This window comes from Nelumbo lutea, chromosome 3 (assembly GCF_056320005.1).
Source record: "Nelumbo lutea isolate HS-2025 chromosome 3, American lotus-T2T, whole genome shotgun sequence".
Taxonomy (NCBI): Eukaryota; Viridiplantae; Streptophyta; class Magnoliopsida; order Proteales; family Nelumbonaceae; genus Nelumbo; species Nelumbo lutea.
Genome location: NC_142686.1, coordinates 34,298,927 through 34,325,042, shown reverse-complemented (window position 1 = coordinate 34,325,042; position 26,116 = coordinate 34,298,927). Strand labels below are relative to the sequence as shown.

The following is a 26,116-nucleotide window of genomic DNA, read 5'->3' as shown; positions in this document are numbered from 1 at the left end:
TAACAAATCATGGGTTTTATGAGAGTTGTACCTGGAAAAGTTGATTGGGTGATGGTTTGAATAGTTCAACCATTCGGGTTAACGGAGCCCGACCTAGAAAAAAGTCGGGCTTGGTGCTTTAGGCCCGAGCCCGAGCTCGCAGACTTAAAATTATGACCAAGCCTGACTTATAACAGGTTGGGCTGTCAGGCTACCCGACTTAGGGTTATTCACGAGTCGGGTTGGGTTAGTTTACTAGGGTTTTCCCAACCGACCCGACCTGGTCGGGTTACCTGAGATGGAAACTGAAACCGACCCAGTGTTAAGCAAAACTGACCTAGTCAGTTTGAGTCGGGTTGGGTCGGTTTCGGTTTTGCTCCTGTACAAAAAGGACATAGAAGCCTAGAAGGAAATATCTATTTTGAAAACTGAAAACTTAAGTTTTTAATATATTTTCTGTAAATATATTTAAAACTAAAGTATGTATTTTAGAAAAAAAAAATAATAATAATAATAAAAAAAATATATATATATATATATATATATACAAAAATATACATACAAATATATTGGAATATATATTTTATGGAAATATATATCTCACATATTTCAGAATATATATTTTTTAGATATAGATTTTTCAGATATTTCGGTTTTTATGCAAAACCGAAATATATTTATTTAACAGTTTTAAATATAAAATATATTTAAATTAAAACCGAAATATATATTTAAATATATTAGGTTTTTCATACAAAACAAAAAAATGAAGTTTTTAAGATATTTTCTGGAAATATATTTAAAACTGAAATATGTATTTTAGAAATATACATAAATATAAACAAAAATATACATACAAATATATTGGAATATATATTTTATGGAAATATATATCTCACATATTTCAGAATATATATATTTTCAGTAAAACTGAAATATCTTTATTTAATAGTTTTAAATATAGAATATATTTAAATTAAAACCGAAGTATATATTTAAATAGATTAGGTTTTTCATGAAGTTTTTTGTGCAAATATATCTTCACTAACTGGATATATATTTTTTTCAAATCTTAAACTTAAACAAAACACAAATAAAATATATCAACTTTTAACATGCATTAAATTAAAAAAATTAAATAAAAAAATACTAACATTTGAATAACTGAAGTTTAGACTTTGAGAATGAGACTTGAGCTTGAATTGAAAGAATGAAAACTTTGAGAAGATGGGAATTGGGAGAGCCAATTTCAAATAATGTCTTGAAGTTCAAACTTGAGAACTTCAAATTTTAAAATTTTGATTGTTGAGTTGAGAGTGAAATTGTATCAGGATACTTTAAGACAATATATAAACAGTAAGAGTATATAATTAATCAATCAGTTAAACAGTAGGTATTTTAAGAGCTCTGATTTTTTTTATTTATTTTTTAGCGGGAGAGAAGTGTCTTCCTTAGGGCTCTGGTGTTCCTCCTAAAATTTATCGAACTCCTTTTACGGTCTCGGAAACCATGGTTTGGGGTCTGTTCCCCGCCGAATCTCTTCCAGGTACTTGTGTTTTTTACCTCAATGCGGCAACTATGTCGTCATATTTTGTGTTGTCGCGTCATTCCTATCTGAATGATCATTTGAGAACTAGGATTTTCTGAAAATTGTAGTTGTTGTAAGAGCGATAAACTAGGTTGTTATCTCTCGTTTTAATCATATGTGAATTAGGTAGAAACTAGAAATGAACATAAAGCTTATTAACCCTCACCCCATGGCGGCGAAGACGGAATTTATCAGTAATATCGTTTAGTATTTGTTTTGAGCTTTCTAAATATCGTATATTCGAGAAAAAAACGAAAGGAGAGATTATAAAATGCGAATAGATTTTTTAAATTACTAATATCGGCTTGAAAATAGTGAATTCTGGTTAAAATGTAATTTTTTTTGGTCAAAATTAAAATGTAACTTAAGTTGTCAGAGATATTCGCTTAGTGTTCCGAATAGAATGATTGTTTCAGAATCCCTTTCTTTCTTTCCGATAGTTGTCTATAACTATTGTTTGGAGTTGCTTCATAGTGTTTTTGATATAACTCATAAAACTAAGCAAATAAAATACTTTTATGTTTACTGAATAGATTTCCTTGCATACTATGAAATTTGTTTTAAATATATGACATAAATGCATATTTGTTATGATTGTACTGTGCCTCAGTTCGTGCTTGAGTTCAGCTTGCTCAATCAAGAAATCCTTCCTTTTATAACAGCTTGTGTTGAAATTTACTACAGCCAGTTGGATTTTACCCACTCCCACTGCATATAAGTTTGAATTTAAAAATCTAATGCGACAGTGACTGTCTTGAGATAGCAGCAAGGTGTTTTAAACTAAAAATATATTTTATAAGTAGCCTCTGTTCTTGACACCAAGAGAGAAATTATTATTGGACCATAATATGTGAATATTACTGTGATTGTCATGCTAGTCAAGTTCAAGTTTAAATGCAAAATTGCAAATATGAATGTACATAATAAATAGGCGGATGCATGTATTAGAAAGTGGTTTGCATCAGTACAATCTCAACCACAGGACTCCTTGCCCAAACCAAGATAATTTTATATTATAATTAAATTCAGCAAGAATGAGAATGAAAGAGAGAATAAGGGCAATTCACAATCACAAGATACTGGATTTTTTTTTTTAAATTTCCAATGTAGAGAAGCAGAGAACCAAAAATATTTCCAAAAAAGAAAAACACTGGATTTTTTTAATAATTTTTTCTCACAAAAAATCCTTCCACAGGGTGGGGGGTGGGGAATGAGAATTATGAGTTGATTTCAAACAACTCACTCAGAACACGGAGAACATGGTGACTGTGGGACCAAATCCATGTATCTCTTTCTTCTATATGAATTTCATATCAGGAAAGGCATTTATATCTTTTGTTTTGATTTTCCTAAGCAATATGATGTGATTCAACTTTGCTGGACAACTTATGCACTTTAACTTTCAGTTATATAAACCACAAATTATAGAATGGTGTGATGGAAGAGAAATTATTTATTATTTGTTGTTTGGACAAATTCTATGATATATACATTATTTTAGGCCATGCTTTGACTGTAGAGATTGTTAAGTTTTGTTGATTTAGTTATTAAGAATTATTAGTTTTTTTTCTACAGGTGAACAAAAATATTTTATCTATTCCAAAGGGACATATAAAGTTGGTAGAAAAGGTAATTTGCCAATTGCAATGGGGGAGTTATATGTTCTTATTAATAATCATGTTGCAGTACTCTCGTTTTTTCATTGAAGGATTGTGCTGCGCACTGGATATGTACATAAACTTATATGCTTGCATTTTTTAACTTGATTATGTTGGTCTAGCAATTTACTCTCGGCCAATTATACATTATTTCACCTATAAAAATTGTCACTGAGAATTTTATTACATACATCTAACTATCCAAGTAAAGTGACTATTACAATCCTTGAAGAAGGCCTTGTATGAAGTTCGTAAAATTTTGGCCAATTATACATTATGTCATTGATGTGAAAATGTATTTCTTTATGGGGACTTGTAGGAATAAGTCTATATGAATATTCCTCCAGGATTTGGCAAGGGAAGGTGTGTAGAGAGAAGGCCTTATATGGGTTAAAATGGTCACCTAGAGCTTTGTTTGAAAGTTTCTGTGCTGCTCTGAAATCGGGTATAATTAGAGTCAGGTTAATCATACACTCTGCATTAAGCAAGGAATGGGAGGAATAGTGGCTAGAGTTAAGTAGACTATTTGATCTAGCTACCTTCCCATGAGCCATTGCCCAAGAAAAGGGAAGATTGCTATGGAGATGCATAAGGGCAGCAGTGGTATGGACAATATGGGAAGAAAGGAAAAGAATCTTCCTTGGCAAAGGGGTGAGAAGGCATGTGTGATGACTAGGGTGATACACTGGGCTAGAATGATGAATTTATTCTCACATCTATCCTTGATGATCTTTAGAGAAATTTGGGTGGTGTGGCAAGAAGCTCTTCAAGAAAGGGGCTAGAATGTGCTCTTTGGTCAGTTTCAAATGAAGACTTCATCAAACTAAACTTTGATGGGAGCAGTATTGGTGATCTGGCCCCTCAGGAATCGGAGGGATTTCTGAAGGCTGATCTTGACACCCTGTGAAACTATGTATAAACCAAACAGCACAGCAAGGGCTATCAAACTCAACCACAAAACATCTATACCTAGCTTGCTTACTGGATTATGCAAAATTACTAAGTGCCCTTCAGTGGGCCAAATATAGAACGAAAGAATGTTTTGATTTTCTGCTACTGTCCCATGGTGCTATGATACATCAGAAACATAAGGAACTTAAAATATATCATCTCATCTATTTCTTTGCAAATATTTCCTTAACCCTTATTTATTTGGAGATTCAAGGAAATTACTTGTGGTAGCAAATGCAATAAATGTGGCAGTAAGGCTGATGTTTACATGGAAATTATAGTCTGGTATGGTTTGGGCAGTCTGCATTTGCTTTGGTGTAAATATTTTATTTTTGAGGATTTTGTTATGATTCATATCTCTTCTTGTTCAAATTAGATGAAAAGATGATCAGATTTAGTGTTTTATTACTTGAGTTGAAAATATTATGTTTGGAAAAATTATAGCAAGTTCTTGTGAAAATGACACCCCTTTTAACATTTAAGTAAAAATTCTTTTACAAAATTTGTGGTGGTAAATACAATAAATGTGACCATAAGGCTGATGCCCACATGTAAATAGTAGCCTGGTATGGTTTTGGCTATCTGCATTTACTTGGTGTAAGTATTTTATTTTTGAGGAGGATTTTCTGTGATCCATAACACTTGTTCAAGTTAGATGAAAAGATGATCAGATTTAGGGTTTTATTACTTGAAAAATATTGTATGGAAAAATTCTGGCAAGTTCTTGAGAAAATGACATCCCTTTTAGCATTCAAGTAAAATTCCTTTTATAAGATTTGTTAGTGATGTCCTGGACTAGCATGCACTACTCATTTTCATGCTATCAAGATTGCTTATATAAGACGTGGTTTTTTGTAGGTTGCGATGTGATTATTAATACAGACAAGGGTGTTTCACGGATACATGCAGAGATAATTGTGGATGCCATGACTTCTTTTGATCCTCATCAAAACAGACCATCTGGTTTTCCTTTAGAAGTTCGTATAAGAGATTGTTCAAAGTATGGGACGTTTATTAACAAGAAACTGGGAAAGGGGGCAAAGGTTCATGAACATCCAAATAAGGAGATGACTCTGAAAGATGGGGATCTGGTATCATTTGGAACCGGTAATGCTACCTACAGGTGATTTGAGTTATTTGTTTGAGGTTCTTTGATCATGTAATTATAAATTTTCTGGCATTAGTTAAGAACTTTCATAATCAACATGATAAACTTTCTATTCTTATTTTCTTGATTCCAAGGTTGATTATAGGCCAAGTACATTTTGCCCTCTTCCATGACCTTGCATTTTTCTTGCAGGTTTTGTTTTGTTCCACTCATATTTTTTGTTTACTGCTCCAAGTCCTTGCGTAGTTCCCTTGAAGATAAAATTTCGTTAATTGGTAAGCAATTGCTGTGCAAATAAGACTTGTCCTTGTTTTCTGCTGTAATTTTTTTCATTGATACCTAATTAATTATATTAAAGAAAATTGTGCAAGATTTTTGCTAATAGACCAAAGGGATTACTAATAGGGAAAAGAAGCAAAGCACTCAAAACACCTGCCATTAACTACAAACTGTCCAAAATCAACATACAACAAAACTACTCAAAGAGATGGCTAGCCTTGGTTAACCACCTCTTAAAAGTTCTGTTACATTTGTAAAATTGATATTGAGAAGGCCTATGACAATATCAATTGGAGGTGTTAGAACTGTGTTTTGGAGCAAACAAACATTGGGCAGAAATGAAAGAATTGGGTTAAAGTCCGTATAACCACCCCAAAATCCTTGGTGCTGGTAAATGGGCAGGCTTTGGACTTTCTCAGCAATTCAAAAGGGGTTAGGCAGGGAAATCTCCTCTCTCCTTTCCTCTTCATCTGTGTAGTGGAGATTCTTACCCAGTTAATGAAGAAATCTGAGGAGTTGGGTCTTGTGGAGGGTTTAAGGGTGAGCAGACGAGGGGAGAAGGTTCATGTGCTTCATTTTGCTGATGATACCATATTTTTCTTGGATGCCTCAGAGTATCAAGTTAAAAATCTTAAGAGGGTTGCTGGCTTGGTTCGAAGTCTCTGGTTTAAAGATTAACCTGGGCAAAAGCTCAATCATTCCTGTGGAACTGGTTGTAAATGTAGAAAGAATTGCTGGAATGGTGGCTTGTAATGTTGATTCTCTTACAACAAAGTACCTGGGCCTCCCCTTGGATGCTAGGTGTTCAGCAGTAGATATTTGGAATCTGATACTGGAAAGAATGGAGAGAAAACTCGTTTCCTGGAAAGCGAAGTATCTCCCATAAGGTGGCAGGGTTACCCTTATCAAGAGTACTTTAGCAAACTTCCCAACTTATTTTCTTTCTATTTTCCCAATTCTAGTGAAGGTGGCAAAAAGAATTGAGAAAATCCCAAGGGGATTTCCTTTGATTTGGTTGCCAGGAGGAGGAAAAGACCCATGTGGGACCAAATATGTAGGCCCAAGGAGGGCAGCCGGGGAATTAAGAAGGTCAGGTTATTTAATGAATCTCTGTTAGGGAAGTGGAAGTGGAGATTTGTCACAAACAGAGGACTTTGGTGGAGGAACTTGATTGTTGAGAAATTTGGTGTCTCTAGGGGAAATTGGACCTCAGGTGATCTACTTGCTTCTTTTGGTTGCTCAATCTGGAAAGAGATCTTAAAGCATTGTACAAGATTTCAGAATGGTGTTTCCTTCAAGCTTGGATCTGGTGACATGAGTTTTTGGCATGATCACTGGTGTTTGGCTGAACCCTGGAAGGCCCTTTTCTCCAATCTGTTTGCTTAGGCTCTAAGCACTAAACAGAGAAATTTCAGTGCCTGACTCTTATCAATACATTGGTGGTCAGACCTAATGTTCTCCCTGGTGGATGAGGTGCCTACAAGGCTACAATCTCATCCTGCCTGCCTCCAAGCAAGAGATGTACACAGTCAGTATGTTTGTGTCTCTCTTGTACACCTCCACATGGTTGCTTAGCACCTCACCTAGAGGTGTGCCGCCAGGCATAAGTCTCCAATGCCTTTTAAAAGATTGGTAAGAACATCTTATTCCCACATTATGGATTGAGCATTTATCTAAAAGGATTTCAAATACATACAGAGGATTGATATAAAACAATGTTTTAAAAAAGGACCCAGAAACGGAACTGTTTTTCCTTCCGGGTCATGGATCAATGGTTTGACCGTCCGAGTCAAACGGATTAACCCATGATGAACTAAATGTAAATAAAAATAAATAAAAGCACAATGGGTTTTTCTCCCTGTACACTTATATAATAATTTATTACTTGAAAAAAGTATAATTTATTTGAATTTTCTAATGAATTGAAAATAATCAAATAAGCAATACATTTATTCAACACATGACACAACAGTTCTCGTAAAGATACAATAGTTTAATGGTTGTTCTTATGATCTTGAATAAATAATTCCTTTACATTAGTTAAAAAAATTGTAAAATGAATAATGGGTCTTATCAAATTTCAATACTTGATATTTTCGCCTTACCTTTTTTACTTTTTGTGAGTTCACAGTTGTCATTTCAGTCTTTGATGAGAGGAAGCAAGTTTATCAATGTATTCATTTTTAACCTGCGAACTGTTGTTTGAGTCGAACTGTTTGACGGTTCAAACGGCTGGGTCAACGGTTTGCTGACTTTTTCAATGGTTTTTGTTATAACTTCAGGTTAGGAGGTAAGTGGAACCGGATTGGTGATCGGTTTCCGGTTGAACGGTTCAATCGTCCGGGTCAACAGCGGTTTAAAAGCATTGATATAAAATGTCAATGGGAAGAAATTTTTAAGGGTTTTTTTAGAGAAATAATATTATTTCTTTTTTGGTTATGGGGCATCATGTACTTTTTTTCTATTTGATATACATTCTTGTTTTGGGAGCTGCGGTATTCATGGGTGAATCCATTTTATAATGCTTCTTTACTCAAAATTTAGTGAAATTATTCACTGCCTAAGAAAAAAAAACCATTCTGATTTGAACCAATTGGAAATGTTTAGGGATATGGTATGGTGGGTTGTATCTCTTGTTGTTACCTATAGAAATGTAAGCATTTTCTTGGGAATATTTGAAACTTTGTATGCCACTTCATCAAAGTGAATTCCATGAGCTAGAGAATGTACTCTTTGATCACATAAAACCCAAGAAGCCGCCCTTTGACAATTGCAACAAATTTTGTTTTTGATTATTTTTTTCTGCTGTGTAAGATTCTTATCTTGTTTTGAAGGACTACACCCACTTCCTGCAAAGCCATTTACTGTTTTTTGTTTTATTATAAAAAACAATGAATAATTTGCTCTTAGTATAGGTGCTTTTGCCACTTGTAATTGGACTCCAGAGTGCACACATGTGCTTGTTGATGAGTCTGCACCAGTCAAAGAAGAGCTGCTTGAGGCTGTAATGGCTAGGAGACCTGTCATCCTTGGCAATTGGGTTGAGGTACCTATTTACCCAAGACCTGCATGTAGCATATTTTTTCTATTGTTGTGCATATAATTCTATAAAACCTTTTTGTAAGGGAATATCCATGCTATTTCCATCTCCTTATTTTGTGTCATCAGCATGGGTTCCTTATTCTTTGTATGCTTTCTTTTTAATACATTTTAGAATTATGATGGTAGACATAAAAGGCACATCTACTTTCTTTGTAATCACTGCATTATACAAACTTGAAAATAACCAGATGCTAAAGTGAAGAAATCAAATGGAAATGGCTCAGAACAGTAGGGAAGAAGAAGAGAGGAGAGGAGAAGACAAGATTGTGAGCTGTGTTGCAGTTCCCACTATGTTATATTCTAATAAACCATAATGTGAAGTATAATGGCAAGTCTGCCCTTAGTAGGAGCAGTAGTGAAAAGAAAATAACAAATGGCCAGGTAGGCCCATTACATATTCAGTGCAATCATCATCATCATCATCGAAGCCTTATCCTAACTATATGGGGTTTGACTATATGAATCCTGTTTTTCCATTCCATTTTGTTTAGTGCTATATGTGTTGTTAAATTATTAGCACTTAGTTTATTTCTTACTACTTCAATCCATGTCCTTCTTGGTTTGCCCTTAGTTCTTCTAGCCATTTTAACTTGCAATAGATTGATTTTTCTTATTGGTGCTATATATGGTCTTCTATGCACATAACCAAACTATCTTAGTCTACTTTCTCTCATTTTATCACATATTGGGGCTACTCTTAGGTTCCTTCTTATAACTATTTCGAACTCTATCCCTTCTCTATTTTTCACTCATCCATCTCAGCATAAACATTCTGTCATACTCATTTTTTTGGGCATGTTTCTTGACTGCCCAAACACTGTTCTATACCAGCGATCCAAAAGGTGCACCTAGGTGCATAGGTGAGGTGCATTTCAAGGCTTGTGCCTCCTCACCTAGGCACAGACACAACCACTTTAGAAAGGTGTGTGCCTGGTGCACCTTGTACCTCAGCCTAGGCACACACCTTTGTTAAATTTGTCACTTTTTGTACTTTTTAAGCATGATGGCTGGGGGCTCCAATGAAGAAACATGTAAGGCACTTTTCAAGGCTTGTGCCTTGCCTAGGCCCAGGCACAACCACTTTAGAAAGGCGTGTGCATGGTGCGCCTTGCACCTCAGCCCAGGCACACACCTTTGTTAAATTTGGCGCTGTACCTTTTTAAGCATCATGGTTGGGGGCTCTGCCCTGGACCCCCAATTGAGCCCCTTGAGGCGAGCCCAAATAAGTTCATGCTAGGATCTTGATTTCTTAAGATCTACTTAAAAAATTGATTTTATAATTAGTTTTAGTTTCTATCTTTTAAAAAATGTCTTGTATTAGGAAGAATGAAATGAACAATATTAGCAAATAGGGGCTCTTGGAGAATTTGAAATGTTTGTATGAGCATGGACTTATTTGGGCTTGTCTCAAGGGGCTTGGTAAAAAAGTGGCTCTTAGAATTAGAGTAATGCAATTAGGAAGGAAATAAAGGAATTGAAAGTTTTACGTGCTTAAATTGTTGAGTGCTTGAAAATGTTTTATATGTTATGTCAAATTTTATTTTAACATTTTCACTTTCCATATGTTTTATGTGCTATGTTTATGCATTTTAATTTGAACAAAGAATCAAAGATTACGACTTGTAACAAGTGTATCGGAGAACCAATTTGGCTTTACCCTAGGGAGGTCAACCATGGAAACCATATTTTTTTGAGATGATTGATAGAAAAGTTCAAAGAGAAGAAGAAGTCTTTATATGGTGTTCATTGATCTAGAAGAAGGCATATGATAGAGTTCCTAGAGAGATAATATGGGTCTTGGCCCATGTAAATCCTTCATTGGATCCCTCGTTTCCTCTTCCCCTTCCCCCTCCTTTGCTATTAAGGAAATCTTATGCTCCTCTATCCCCTTGAAGATCAGTGCCTTTGGTTGCATTAACACTTGTGACCGCTTCAGAGGAAAAGATCAAATTTGGCTTCTGTCCCCCAACTGGTGTTGCTTGTGTAAGGAGAATGGTGAGACTGCTTTCCATTTCTTAATCTCCTACCCTTTTGTTTGCTACATCTGGGAATGGTTTTTCTCTCTCTTTGGTTGCAGGTGGGACTTCCCTTATAGTTTGGAGAGGTTGTTTGATCCCAATGTATTAAGAAGCGGTAAAAGGGGGGTAGGTTGTTGTAGAGATGTACAAGAGCAGCAGTGGTGTGAACGGTTTGGGAAGAAAGAAATTTGATAACCTTTGAGGAAAAGGAGAGGAGCAAAGAAGTAATTATTGAAATTATTAACCTAAGAGTAGCACATTGTATTAAAACTCTGACATTATTCAAGGACTTTAAGTTGGAGGATTTCTTAAGGAATTGGGGGGCCATAGCTGTTGAAGCTGAATTTTGATGGCAGCAGTATGGGTAACCCGGGGTCTCAGGCATTGGAGGGGTAATCAGGGATGAGAATGGTGCTATTTGGACCTTGTTTTCTGGCCGAATTGAACAAGGGGACTTGGTAAAAGCAGATTTTTTAGCAGCAGTTTTTGGAGTAGAAGGAGCAAAAGAAATATGCATTAATAGGTTAATTGTTGAAGGAGATTCTAAGATTGTAATGGGATGTCTGAGGAAAGGGAAAAGGGGTGGTTTGGCATCTCAAAAATGAATTCTGGCAGTTCAAATGGCTCTCAAAGGACTTGTATATCCAAATCAAATGGATTAGGAGATCTGCAAATAGCTTGGTTGACAACTTGATGGCTGAGGAAAGGTGAAGGGGTGATTTGGCATCTCAAAAACGAATTCTGGCAGTTCAAATGGCTCTCAAAGGATTTGTATATCCAAATCAAATGGATTGGGAGATCTATGAATAACTTGGTTGACAACTTAGCTAAGCAAGGGGTTCAAAGAAATAATAAGTTCTAGGCACATTTGTAATTTTTTGGGGGCTAGTCCTATTTTGGACTGCCCTTTCACAACTCTTTAAGGGGTTCAAAATAGGTATGTAGACCTAATTAAGGATACATGAGGGGGCAACAACCAATGTTAGAACGTTAGTGGGAGAGACTTCAGATTTTATAGTTATTATGGGCCTTCACCAAGGTTCAACACTTAACCCTTATCTATTTGCACTGGACCTTAGATAAATTGACTAAACATATTCGGGTGGAAGTTCCATGGTGCATATTGTTTGCGGATGACATTGTTTTAATTGATGAAACTAATGAAAGATTAAATGCAAAATTAAGTTAGGGACAAATGCCTTAGAAATAAGAGGTTTTAAAATAAGTAGGATTAAAAAAGATTATATGACATGTAAATCATGTAAATTTAGTAATAATAGTGTAAATCAAGATACACTTGGGATTGGAGACCAAGAGATAACTCAATATGACCATTTCTGGTACCTTGGTTCAATAATTCATAACAAGGGAAATATAGAGGAGGATGCCACCCAAAGAATTAGAGCAGGAAAGGCAAAAATGGAGGGGGTGCATCTGGACTTTTATGTGATAGGCAAATACCACTTAGATTAAAGTAAAATTCTATAAAACAGTTGTGAGGCCAGCTATGTTGTATAGAGTGGAGTGTTTGACAGCAAAAAAGGAATATGTCCAGAAAATGATTGTGGCAGAAATGAGAATGCTAAGATGGATGAGTGGAAAGTTAAAAAGGATAGGTTTAGGAATGAAGTTATCTGTAGGAACCTAGGAGTAGCTCCAATAGGTTAGAAAATGAGAGAGAGTAGACTAAGATGGTTTGGGCACGTGCATAGAAGACCACTAACTGCATTAGTTAGAAAAAGTGATTTGTTACACATTGAAGGGGCTAGAAGAGCTCGGGGTTGATCAAAAAGGACATGGGTAGAAGTAGTATGAAATGATTTAAGCATTAATAATTTAACAGTGGATCATATGACTTTAAATAGAACAGATTGGCGAAACAGGATTCATGTAGCTGACCTCATATTGTTGGGATAAGGTGTGGATGATGATGACACATTTGAGTTGGCAGGCTTTTTAAAACATTTAGTTTAAAATTTATGTATTTCTTAATCAATGTTATTTTTAATATTTTTTTCTTTTTATTTGCATTTTTCTGCAACATACAAATCTCATCTCTATTTTTTTTGTATTATTTAAACATATGAGAAAAACAGGCCTATACATGTTGAATTCTTCACTCAACCTCATCATTTCATAAAAATAATCCTCAAAAGTTGTCACCTTGTCGAAGATTAAAGAAGGCCTGAAATAACTGATAGATGTATACTATTGTTATTTCCTGAATACGTCTTCCTCACTTGTTCCCCTATTTCCCTAAATGTATATAGAAAAGTTAACTCACTACTGATTTTTAGCTCCATAGGGTTCTATAACCAAGTTTTAATTTGGACATCTTCCTATACTGAATCAGAATAGGTTAAGGTACCAAATTCTGGTTTCTTGTCAGTGAAATACTAAGTTTTCCTTTGACAGTTAAGAAAACATCAAAAACTTTAGCCCAGATGGAATAATTGCTTCCATTTAATGTAATGGAGCCATTTGAAAAGGTAACAATTCTGGTGAATCCACAACAGCTGCCTTTTTTTGATAGATAAATAAACTTCATTCATTCACTGGGATGCTTGTACCTCCTATTTTCTGTGATTAGTAAATTTCTTCATTCATAAAAAAAAAAAAGCTTCATTCATTCACTTTGTTAGTGTCGGCTGTATAGGGGAAGATTGGTCCTTTTATTTATATTGGGAGTGAGGTGTTATGTTTGACTTGAATGATGTGTGTGATGTGTCCCATACTTAAGTAGGGGCATAACAGTAGTTGTGTTTTATGTTAGTAAGCTATAAAATATCAACCTGGTTGACTAGAGAGAGATTTTTCTCTCTTGTTCGAACCATTTTTTTGCTTCCCCTCTCTTCTCTTCTCTTCCTCTTCTCTTTTCTCTCATTCAATCTCTTTCTACTGTTGTTCTTAATCTAATACTAGTGCAGATCTGAATTTTATCATGGTATTAGAGCTGCTGTAACAAGTTCAGATCTGCCCAGACTTTTTCATCGCCATTTATTCTAGGGTTTTGCAGATTTCTCAGCAAGCCCTTGGAGATTAGGAGAAAGTTTGCAAAGGAGTGATTGTTTTTTTCCCTTAGGAGGTTTTCATGCCTCTAGTTTGTGGTGATTTGTAGAAAGCTTTCTAACTGATGGTTCGAACAGAGCAATTTCAGGTGTTGCAGTATACAGTCGAGTGCAGGTCTGATTTCTAGTGGGTAGTATGGGTGTTACAGTGTGATTTGAATGGCTGGTTGGTTGCAGATCTAGTGCTATGTGTGTGGTGTGAATTCTGGCGGTTTTGTGATGTTGAAAGTAGAGGGTAACAATCACTGTTATTGCTGAAACTGTGACAGTAGGTGTATTTCAGCAATAACATGTCACTAGTGTGCAGTGTGGTGAGAAGTGAGTTAGGTAGGTGTGTGACATACTGGTGAGTGAAGAGAAAAAAAACAAATTTCAGCTATGAGAGACAGTAGTGAACACATGTCTAGTGTTATGATTCCCCCTTATTACCTGAATGTTCAGATGGCATCTATCAAACTGAATGGTGAGAATTATGTGCCTTAGGCGAAATCTGTAGAAGTTTTTCTTAGGGCTAAGAAGAAGGTGAAGCATGTAAAAGAAGAAAACCTTCCATTGATTCTCAAGAATATAGTGATTGAGAACAAGAAGATGCACAAATTATGACCTGGTTATGGAATAGTATGGAACCCAAGATTAATGTGAATTTTATGTTCTTAGATATAGCCAAGGAGATTTGGGACCATGCCAAGAAGCGGTACTTTAATCTGCAACAGGGTAATCAAAGTCTTGAGGAATACTATGCTAGCATGAGGAATCTTTGTAATTAGTTGAATGTGTACCATCTCCTCACTTCTGATGTCAAGATTCAACAACAATAGAGAGAGCAGTTTGATGTAACCATATTTTTAGTAGGGTTGGAACCTGAATATGAACCGGTGACACAGATACTAGGTGGGTTTGCTCTTTAGTTCATTTAAACATGTGGGGTCCAAATAAAAGTGTCATATAATAGTTACAAATACTTTGTAATTTTTGTTGATGATTATTCAAGAATGACATGGCTTTATCTTGTGAAAGAAAAAAGTGAATTGTTTTCCATTTTTCAAAAATTTTATGTTGAGATCCACAATCAATCTGAGTTGAGGAAGTCTGTACTGGTGGAGAAAAGTATGGTTGAAATAACGAAGAGAAAATGTAATTAACCTGAGCAATGATCCATTGTACATCAATACTCTTTTCTCTAAAAACTTTTCATTTCTTGCATGCCAAATATAGTACAAAGGCATTGCCATCCAACTCAAAATTTTATAATTACAGATACAGACTTGTCAGGAAGGCTCTGAACAAGATTGCAAATACAGTTAATCCAAGAACATTGAAAACCTGTTGCAATGTTAGATTCTGTTTAGATAAAAAAAAACAGCTGAAGCAAAAGGGACGGAAGCAGAAGAGATGGTTAATTATTTCTGAATCAGCATGGCACAACAAACAGGTAGAACCCAAAGGATCTTGCAAATAAGAGAAATTGCTCTTGACTGGAATATATCCATTTAATAATCTCCAAAAGAAAAATTTAAATCGGGGAGGAATCTTAAGCTTCCATACCCAATGAAAACAGGTTTTTTGTTGATTTGCTAACATGGGTAAGACAACTGTTCTCATCTGGTGATAAACATTTTAGGCAGAGAAGATCCCTTTCCTATTTTAATCCAAATCCATTTAATATCAGAGTCAGATGGAAAAAGAGGAGTTTAGGCAATTAGATGACGTATATGAGAAGCAGATAGGGTTGACAGAGCCTGTTGGTTCCATTGATTGTTTTGATCAAGAAGATCAGTACTCTTAAGATTCTGAAGATTGTGAGGCACAGGTTGGGGGAGCATAATATATTCATTCTGATTCTTAATCCTAGGGACCTGATGAACAAGAGCTTCTGAAGAAGGGTTAACCAAATAGTCCAACTCCACATGTGGGACAAAACCCTATTCCAGCATTTAAAACTTCAAACAGTTCCCCGCAAAATTGTGATAATAGAAACCTTCACATAGAACTCTCAACAATCAGCAGAACATTTCATTAAAAAACATGTCACAGAGCAGTTGGGAATCATCAAATTCTCTTCTTGTTGCTCCATGATCAAAATATCATTACAAGCTCTCTTAGTCTAGCCAAATAGAGGTTCACAGCTCACCATATTTGCACTAAAACAGTAGTCACAGCCATCACAAATCACCCAAAACAGGCTGAGACTTTTTAGTTCTCAACAACTGAAAAAGAAGAAAATGAGATCATAGCTAGAGGAGAAGGGATAAATGATGGGAAGAGGAAAGAGAAGAAGAAAGGTGAATGCCACTTTTATCACCTTAATCCAGAAGAGGAGGGAGGCCAAAACCCCTAAAGATTACATGCCAATTAGTCTTGTGGGGAGTTTATATAAAATTATTGCAAAGGTTCTCTCAGAAAGGATAAAAAAAGTACTGCCATCGATCATTTCACCATTCCAAGGTGCCTTTGTGGAAGGGAGGCAGATTGTGGATCAAATTTTAGTAGCCAATGAGTGTTGCAGAAAAAAGAAAGGGTAGTGGAAAAGGGTTGGTGTGTAAGGTGGATATAGAGAAAGCATATGATATGGTTAACTGGGAAGTGCTACTTCAAGTGTTAGAAAGGTTGGGTTTTGGAATCAAATGGAGATCTTGGATGAGAGGATGTCTAAGTTCCGTCCATTATTCAATCCTTATTAATGGAGTAGCGAAGGATTTCTTTTCGACTGAGAGAGGAATTAGGCAAGGAGACCCCTTATCCCCTTTTCTCTTCACTTTAGTGGCTGAGGTGTTAAGCAGAATGGTGGCAAAAGCTGATCTCCAAGGCTTGTTTAGAGGGTGGAGGGTAGGTAGAAATCAAGAGGTAGTTACCCACCTTCAATTTGCAGATAACACAATCTTCTTTTGTGAGGGAGGTAACGAGGAAGGAGTGGTTAACCTTAAGTTGCTATTGGATAACTTTGTGGGGGTGACAGGTTTAAGGATAAATTGGACCAAAACAGGCATTGTAGGGGTCAATCTGGAGGAAAGGGAACTTCATAGATTTGCAGAGATTTTGGGATGTGAAATTAGGTGGCCAATTAGCTACTTGGGTTTACCTTTAGGTGGTAACCCTAGGTCAGAAGGTTTTTGGAAGCCAGTTATTGAAAGATTTGCTAGGAAGCTAGCTCTATGGAGGAGGAATTATATCTCTCTTGGGTGAAGGATAACATTGATTAGAGCCACGTTGGCAAACCTACCTATTTACTTCCTCTCAACCTTTAGAATACCCTGTAGAGTAGCAAGGAGGCTAGAAAAATACATGAGAGATTTCCTTTGGGACCCAGGGGAGGAGAGGAAGGCTCACCTGATAAATTGGGATCAAGTTAGAAAATGGTTGTGGAGATTCCCGTTTGAGAGAGATAGGCTGCGACACAAAGTCATTATGAGTATTCATGGTTTGGTTGGAAATGGTTGGAATGCAAAAGCTGCCCCACATGTTTCCTTATGTTCTCCTTGGAAAGCAATTTTTGAAATTTATCCAACATTCCTTAATTCCATTCGGTTTGATGTGGGCTAGGGTAATAAGTTCGTTTTTGGGAAGACCTTTGGATGGGAGATAGTCCACTCAAAGATCTCTTCCCTGACCTATACACATTGTCAAACTTCAAAGGGGAAACTGTAAGCATTTTGGGTAATCTTGGCCCAAATGGGGTCAATTGGAATCTAGGATTTAGGAGGGGCCTCAGGGAAAACGAATGTGCCTCTTTAGTTCAATTGTTGGATCTGCTAGGACAAGTTCATTTGGATCCATCCTTGGAAGACTCTAGAATTTGGAAAGGTTCCTCAGATGGCCTCTTCTCTTGTTCCTCCTTTAGTGTTCTTGCCACACCTAGCAACCCGGTTGGGGACTTTCCTGTTAAAGAAATTTGGAGTAAGCCTATTCCCCCAAAAATTCAAGCCTTCTGTTGGGAATTTTTCCTTGGCAAGGTTAGTACTTGTGATATGCTGTAGAGAAGAAGGCCTTCTACTTGCCTTTCTCCTCACATGTGCTTCCTTTGTAAGGAAAGTGGTGAGACCTTGATACATCTATTTTTATCTTGTTCCTTTGTGCATCACATTTGGGAATCTTTTTGTTTTCTCTTTGGTTGCAGGTGGGCTCCCCCTCAAGATGTGGCAGGACTTTTCAACCGCGACTTTTTGAGGCAATCAAAGAAAAGAGGGAAGGTTATGTAGAAAACTACAAAGGCAGCTTGGATCTTTGGGGGAATAGGCTTGCACCAGATTTCTTTCACAGGGAAGGTCCCACCTAGAGGGTTGGGGGAAGCAAGTACTTTAAAGAAAGAGGAGCAAGAAAAGAGGCCGTCTGGAGAGCCTACCCAGATTCTTGAATCTTGGTGGCTAATGAATGTGTAGGGGAAAGAAGAAAGGGTAGAGAAAAGGGGCTGGTTTGTAAGGTAGATCTAGAAAAAGAATTATAAAAAAAAAGGTAGATCTAGAAAAGCCTATGACTTGGTTAATTGGGATGTCCTCATAAAAGTTTAGAAAGATTCAGATTCAGAGATAGATGGAGGGCTTGGATCAAAGGATGCTTAAGTTCAGCTCACTATTCAATCCTAATCAATGGCACAACAAAGGACTTCTTCCCGGCCAGGAGTGGAATTAGGCAAGGTGACCCCCTATCCCCATTCTTGTTTACCTTAGTGGCAGAAGTGTTAAGTAGATTGGTGGCAAAAGCTGATGCTCAAGGCCTCATCAGAGGGTGGAGGGTAGGTAGAAACCGAGTGATTGTTACCCATCTCCAATTTGCAGATGACGCCATATTTTTTTGTGAAGGAAACAATGAGGAGTTGGTGGAAAATTTGAGGGTGCTGCTGATTAATTTTGTGGGAGTGACAAGACTGAGGATAAATTGGACCAAAAGTGGAATTGTAGGGGTCAATTTGGAGGAAGGGGAACTAACAAGATTTGCAAAAATTTTGGGGTATGAGATCAGAAGCTGGCCTATTAATTACCTAGGTTTACCCTTGGGAGGAAACCCCAAGTCAGTTGGTTTCTGGAAATCCATGATAGAAAGGCTTGATAGGAAGTTGGCCCTTTAGAAGAGGAATTACATTTTGTTTGGTGGAAGAATAACCTTGATTAGAGCCACTTTTCCAAACCTCCCCACCTACTTCCTTTCAACTTTTAGAATCCCTTCGAAGGTAGCGAACTACTTAGAAAAGTATTTGAGAGATTTCCTATGGGACCCAGGAGAGGAAGGGAAGGATCACTTGATCAAGTGGGAGCAGGTTAGTAAACCCAAGGAACAAGGGGGTTTGGGAATTGGAAGCATCCTTTTAAGGAACACAACTTTACTAGGTAAGTGGCTTTGGAGGTTTCCATTTGAGGGTGACAAATTGTGGCACAAAGTGATTGAGAGCATTCATGGGGTGGCTGGAAATGGCTGGGATGCAAAAGTTTCCCCTCACAGGTCTTTGGCTACTCCTTGGAAAGCAATTCATGAAATCTACCCTACTTTCCTCAATTTTATCCGGTTTGATGTGGGACAAGGTACTAGAATTCTGTTTTGGGAAGATCTATGGGTAGGGGAAACCCCACTAAAAGATAAATTTCCTGATCTCTTTGCATTATCTAACCTTAAGGAGAAAGCTATATCCATGTTAGGATCTCTGTGTCCAACTGGTGTGAACTGGAATTTAGGCTTTAGAAGGGGACTAAGGGAGAATGAGTGTGAATCCTTAACCCGTTTGCTGAACCTCTTAGGGCAAATCCACCTGGACCCTTCATTGGAAGATTCAAGAATCTGGGTAGGCCCTCCAGATGGTCTCTTTTCTTGCTCTTCTTTCTTCAAAGTACTTGCTTCCCCCAACCCTCTAGGTGGGACCTTCCCTGTGAAAGAAATCTGGTGCAAGCCTATTGGCATTGTTCTCTGGACCTATTGGCATGGGCAACACTCTAAAAGCTGAGCTAATGGCATTGCTACAAGGATTGGAGATAGATAAGCAACTAGGAATGAGGCATGTTGAGGTTGAAGGGGACTCCAAGGTGATCATCTCTTGGGCTAAAAGCAATAGAACTACTCTGTGGACTTTCAAACAAGTGATAAGGGAAGTGGAAAAGATTGCAAGGGAGGTAGAGGCTGAATTTAAATGGGTTAGAAGGAGTGCAAATGGGCTAGCTGATTATCTTGCTAAACAAGGGACTTTGAGGCACCAACTGTTTTGGGCTGCAATATAAAGAGGGACAGAAATTTGTAGTAGTGTGGGAGCTCTAACCCCATAAACAAAGTTGTAACACTTTTTAACTCTAATTTCAAATAAAATTCTTCTTTGCTGATCAGCAAAGAAAGAGAAGAAAAAGGGGAAGAAATCTACTCCATTTGCTGATAAAAAAGAAATATACTCCAACTCCTGCTTTGATACCATGTAAAACAAACCTGGTTGCAGAAGAATACAGAACAGTAGAAGTAGAAGAGAGGAAGCAGTCTAGAATGGAGAAAAGGAGACTGCTGATTGAGGAGAATAGAATAGTCTATAAATTGGTCATACATCTATGTATATCAATCTAGTCTAATTCTGACAGAATTACAATTATAAAACCCTATTTAGTAAATAATGATAAACCAACTAATCTGCCCTTACTTAAGTTGAAAAAATAAAGACATGAAAGCCCATGTCCAAAGTATCCCAAATAAACACATAGCAATATATAATAGGACAGAATAGGACAACAAATCAAGAGATACTTTGGCCACTCCTAAGAGTTTTATAGTGAGCGGTGGAGGCAAAATCTTTATGAATGTAGTATAGTAGTATTGAGAATATACTCAGAAAGAACATAACATGGTTTCATGGAGTGGCTTTCAAGTAATTAGATAATCATGTTAATTGGCATTTCTTATTAAAAAACATGATTGGGCATGTATTGATATCAAGAGACAGGACCTATCTTCCTGGATATTTTTGATGGTTTTCGCCACCATTTTATTGCACTTTAACCAATAAATGTTTCAGAAAAAAATGAACACATGTACTTCATTTATATTTCTTTCTATTTGATATTTACTAGATTGTCATTGATATATGTTCAAGTCTATCATTTCCAGGTTGTTTCACAGGATAATATTCGTTCTGAAATTCCAAGCTGCTCTCTGTAAGTTTTCTGCTGTAGACAGGATTTGCATATTACTCCATGGAATTCCTTTAATTTTATATCAACTTCAAATAAGATCAGCTCTACTTCTTCTTGACAGCTTTGTTCCTACTTTAATGTTCGAAGGAATGCTGATCAAAATTGTGGACCCTAAGCATCGAGAAAACTGTTTGGCCGGACATACATTTTTGTTGGGATCACTTAATTTGGTGATATTATGATTCCTTCAACACATCTCTTGGAATATTAAAGCTTCATTTTCTCCCTAATTCTAGTAATGGTCAAAAATAAAGTCTCAAACTTTTGTTTTGGCCAGGAAATTCCATTAGATGTTTTGAAAAACTTAATTTATTTCTGGAGATTTTATTGTGAAAACTGAAAAAAAAGTATTTTGAATTTAAAAAAGCTTAAATGTTTTTCTTCATTAATTAGCATAGGCATCAAAATCTTGTGATTATATATATCATAGTGTGCTTAATATTTTAAACATTCTTGGGTTTTGGAAAACTGATAGGTTCTTATGTCAGAAAGTTTAACATTTTAAATGCAGTATATATTTGGGAGCAGATTGCAATCTTTGTTGGATGTGTGTGGTGCGAAGGCTCTTTCTATTGATGATTTCTGCTCAAGTAGCCAAGTAAGTTTTACTTTTATAGCTATTGCCTTTTCATGCTTCATTATACTTTTGAGTTAGTTTGATATGTTATCAGGTTTAGGACATGCTGACAGGTGCAATGAGCTAAATAGATTAATGTTATAGCAATGTTTTGACAACTAGAATCGACTTGGACCAACAACCATTTTGTATTCCTGTCTAAAAATCAAATGGACCACTCTATACCAAAAGCTTTGAAAAGTCAGAACCAGTAGAATTATTGCATTAAATCATAGAACCATTTGGATCATTTAAGCAGTGTTGCCAAAACACTTCAAAATAGAAGATCTAACAGTGTTAACACTTGGTGCAATATTTTTTTTGTTGCATCTCAATGGTGTTCCTAGCTGGATGGCCAAAAACCTTTGTACTTAGAAATAGCAAAAATGATGTCATGTGGAGGACACATCCAAAATGAGTTGACACTTAGATTTTGTTGTTTTTACCATATTTGTGAAGTATTTATGTAATTAAGCATTATTTACTGCCATGACCCCATGCCATGATTTTTGGAGATAGAGGTATCAAATGCTTTTTGAAACCTGAATGGTTGGCACCTCTACCACACACCAAGGTAACAATGGAACTAACAGGATTTGGATGATATTCTGAATTTTGTTGTCTTTCAACAATTAAAAAAAACGATATCTCCACAAAAATGTTCTAATGGACTGGATGAATGGAAAATTTGTAATCAGGTATCTATATTTATTTTGATTGCGATACACCACCAATGGGTGAATCATAAATGCCTGAATATAAGCTATTATAAGTTCTTTAATGTCTTTCTACTATTAAAGAGAACAATATCTCCACAAAAATGTTCTACCGGACCTGGTGAATTGAGACTAATCTGGGTAGCCAGGAAGAATCATGCGTAAAAAATTCAACTCGAGCTTCAGAAGAACATGACCAGAGTATCACATGTTCTGAAGTTGGCCATCGGGGAAGAGTTTTATGTTGGAGGAAGGAGTAGGGGACAAGGGCCCTGGTGATAAAGGAGACGAAGAGGTTTGCATACTTGAAGAGGTAGGTAAGTCATCCTGTTATATCTACCCCTTCTTCCCTGCTCAAGACAAGAGAAGAAAGAGAAGAGCCTCGAAGGAAGGGTGTGGGGAAGAAGAGGTGAAGAGAGCCGGGGGGAAGAGAAAGTGCCAGGAGCCACTGGGAGTGAAGTTGATCAGTCAACAGTGCTTGATTTAGACAACCTGTTGGAAAGGGAGGTAGCGATTGGGAATTGCCAGGCCTTCATTTTTGGGGAGGGGAGGGATTTGCAAGAATTGCTTTTGAACGATTTGAGGAAAGAAGAAAATTTTAAAAAGAAAGAAAAATAGACAGGAAAAAATCTGGGATGAGGAAAATTTCTGTGCAGAGGAAGAGTAAGGGGACGGAGGTGGGGGGAGTCAGGTAAGGGGGAGCAGAACGAAGCTGTCATCTTGGAATGTCCGAGGCCTGAAGGAGGAGAGAAGGAGAGAGTGGGTTAGGATTTTGATTAGAACACATATTCCGGAGGTGGCCTTATTACAGGAAAACAAGTTAGAAGCTTTTGACACGGAGCTGGCCTCAGTTGAAAGCTTGTTTCAAGCTGGAAGCAATTTAACAGTGTAGATCTAGTAGAAAAATTCTGGGGTTTCTTGAGTTCCTAGTCTTAATGTAATCTTGTTTTCCTAGTGTTCAGATGTTTGGGTGTTATCTTGACACCCAACAAGTTTTTATCTTTCTGTTTTAATAAAATATTCTTCTTTACTCTTGAAAAAAAAACTCATAATAGGGTTATCATTATCCATGTACATTTTGATTTGTGATTAACCAGTGATGGGTGAATCATAGATACCTGCATATGAGCTATTTTTATCAGTCCTTTTTTATGCAATTGAAATTACTGTCTTGAACATCCAGTTCTGTCCAATGGATTATGAAAGCCAAAGTTTTTATAAAATTTATTGTCTCTAATTTTCTTCTTGTATACTTTTGTTTTCTCTGCTCAGTTGTCTTTTAAGGTCTTTTGGTTGACTGTTTTTTCAAGGCCTCTGAAGATGGAGATAATTTTGTTCTAATAATCCCAACGGGCTCAGTAAACAAGTTTGATCACTTCCACCACCTCCGCTCACTATCTAGAATAACTGACACAAATTTGGTTTGTGCTGTTTTATCTGGGCATCTGGATCCATCAGTTGTGGTACCACCATCTTGTAAGTACTTTCTTTTATCTCTGGAAGTGGTGTTTGTCTTCTAGTTATATATGCACTTCCATTTAGTAAGTTTTTTGTTCATATGGAGGGCAGTGTTTTAGATGGCTCATAATCCAGTTGACATGGTTACTTCCTTGTTAACCATAGTTCTCAAACTAGGACACAATCTGTTAGCTGAAGAATTTCTAGAGGACATACAAGTTTAATAGCTTAAATATGATGAATTCTCGAACATATTACCTCCTCCTATTCTGTTCTTGTTGTAGAAGTCCTCCTGGTGTAATTACACTTAGCTCATTAAATAAAACAATGGCATTATTTAACCATATATTGGCTTATCGAGGTCTCTCTATCTCCCTCCCTCCCTCCCTCTCATGCAGGTCTAAGAATAGTTGGAGGCATGGTGCAGTGGCTGTCCAATCTACATTTGTAGAAAATAGTAGAAAGCTCATTATATGCTTATTTTTCTTATTATCTTTTAAGCGCATTATGATTATCTTTTGGGAATTCAACCAAGTTTTGGGAAGACTTTTTGTGGGGTGATAGAACTTTAAAAAAACTTTCACACTCCTCTTTTCCTTGTCCTCTTACAAATCTTGATTGGTCTCCCACTTTGCATCACTCTCTCCTTTTGGGTTATTCTAGGATTTCTGTTGAGAAGAGGCCTTAGAGACTTTCATTTGGCCAATTCTTTAGAAAGTGTGATCCTTGATTACTTTATACCTAACTGTAGAATTTGGATGACCTGCACCTTGGCTTGGGGTCCTTTTCATGTGCTCCTTTTTTCACAAGTCTATCCCTGTTGCTTATACGGCAGCCTCTCCCAGCAAAAGAAATTTTGAGTAACTAAATTCCACCCTAAATCAGGACATTCTATTGGGGTTTCTTTTTTTAGTAAGAACTATTGGGAGGTTAATCACTCTGAGGTTAGCACACATGCAACTCTATAGAAGGGAAAACCTTCATGGTATTTATCCCCTCACATCTGTGTTCTAAGATAAGTGGAGAATCTACTTTTCACCTACCAAATTCTTGTTCATTTGTTTCTTGTATTTGGGAGTGGTTCTCTACCCTTTTTGGTTGCAGGAAGACTTTTTCTACTAAGGTGGTGGATGTCTTTAATGCTTTGTTCTTCGCTTTTCCGAGGTTAGGGAAGATAATGTGGTGTATAAGGGCAACTGTCCCATAAACCATTTGGGATGAAAGGAATGACAAAAATATTTAATAGCATTGTGCAAAAAAGAAGCCATTTTTTGAAAGTATCTAAACAAGGGTGGTTCATTGGATTAAAACTTTGAGGATCTTTGAGTTTTCTGTTTGGAGTCTTTGGATGACATCATTAAAAATTGGCAATGGGTGGCTTATACCCCCTCAATTAGAACTTTGGTTGCCAGATGCCTAGCAATGTAATCTGCCTAGTCCCAACCTAATCAAACCAAATTTCGGGTTGCAGTTTGGGCAATCTAGGTCCGTGAGGGTGGAACCGCCAGTGGTGGTTCAAGGGCTGTATGGCAAGACCTCTCAATATTAGATCTTTCATGGTGGAAGGGGACTCATGTAATAGTGTGTTGGGTACAGTAAAATAGTATAGGTTCATGGTATTATAAGAGTACATTCATGGAGTTGGGGGTTTTAATGGAGAAATGGAATTTGAATATTTTTGGATGCTTGGATTGGCATACAATTTGGCTGATGAGATTAGCTATTTAGGGAAGGTTGAGAACTAAAATGTAACCTGGAAAGACTTTACTAGGTGGCAATTGCTAGCCTAAATCAAGGTTACTTGGCAACTAGAACATAACCATTTTTTTATTATTTTTGGCACAATTATCAGTTAACTAACAAAAAAAGAGTTAAACCATTTTAAGTATTAACATTAATTGGATGAAATCTACATAAGATGTATACAATAGAATACAAGAACTCTTTCCCAAAAAAAAATTATAAAAGGACCTCATTGACCCTATACATCAATTATCCTTTGCAATAGACAAAAAATTATTTTTTACTCTTTAAGTTGGCAAAAAATATAACCCCTCCCCACTGAAATATTTAGTAATCTAACAATTGCCTATCAATCAGAACATATACATAAAATTAACTAGAGCTCTTAAATGGAAAATTAGGTTGTGGACTTGCAGTCTGCATCAGATTTCCTTAGTGGGGGCTGTTGAAACATTGGGCCAACATTAGTTGTGCCATTCATAATCTCTTTATAGCAATGCCATTGATTAGTTTTCCGTTCGTGTACATGATTGGTATTTTTCATGTTTCCTTTAAAGCTATTACCATCATTAAGTTTGTATTAGTTTTGTTAGTTGTCAGCACCTGTTTTCTGCTCGGTCTACCGCTAGAACCTCCAATTTACCTCAAATGCCCGATCAGACCCTTCTAATCTCCTCG

General features: G+C 36.6%; 1 protein-coding gene across 3 annotated transcripts in view; it reads left to right on the top strand.

The window, feature by feature from the left end:
• Positions 1 to 1,355: 1,355 nt before the first annotated feature.
• The window catches only part of NBS1 (nijmegen breakage syndrome 1), a 30,294-nt gene continuing 5,533 nt past the window's right edge, over positions 1,356 to 26,116 (top strand). The window contains exons 1-9 of one of the 3 annotated variants that reach the window (XM_088977096.1): positions 1,356 to 1,525; positions 3,143 to 3,196; positions 5,035 to 5,299; positions 5,477 to 5,559; positions 8,479 to 8,609; positions 20,820 to 20,866; positions 20,967 to 21,075; positions 21,417 to 21,503; positions 23,548 to 23,713. In XM_088977096.1, the coding sequence (XP_088833222.1) occupies positions 1,489 to 1,525; positions 3,143 to 3,196; positions 5,035 to 5,299; positions 5,477 to 5,559; positions 8,479 to 8,609; positions 20,820 to 20,866; positions 20,967 to 21,075; positions 21,417 to 21,503; positions 23,548 to 23,713 (979 nt within the window). In that variant the 5' untranslated portion in view covers positions 1,356 to 1,488. Of the gene's footprint in view, positions 1,526 to 3,142; positions 3,197 to 5,034; positions 5,300 to 5,476; positions 5,560 to 8,478; positions 8,610 to 20,805; positions 20,867 to 20,947; positions 21,076 to 21,416; positions 21,504 to 23,547; positions 23,714 to 26,116 lie in introns of all 3 variants that reach the window. The other 2 variants (XR_016109724.1, XM_088977095.1) reach the window with 2 other exon arrangements.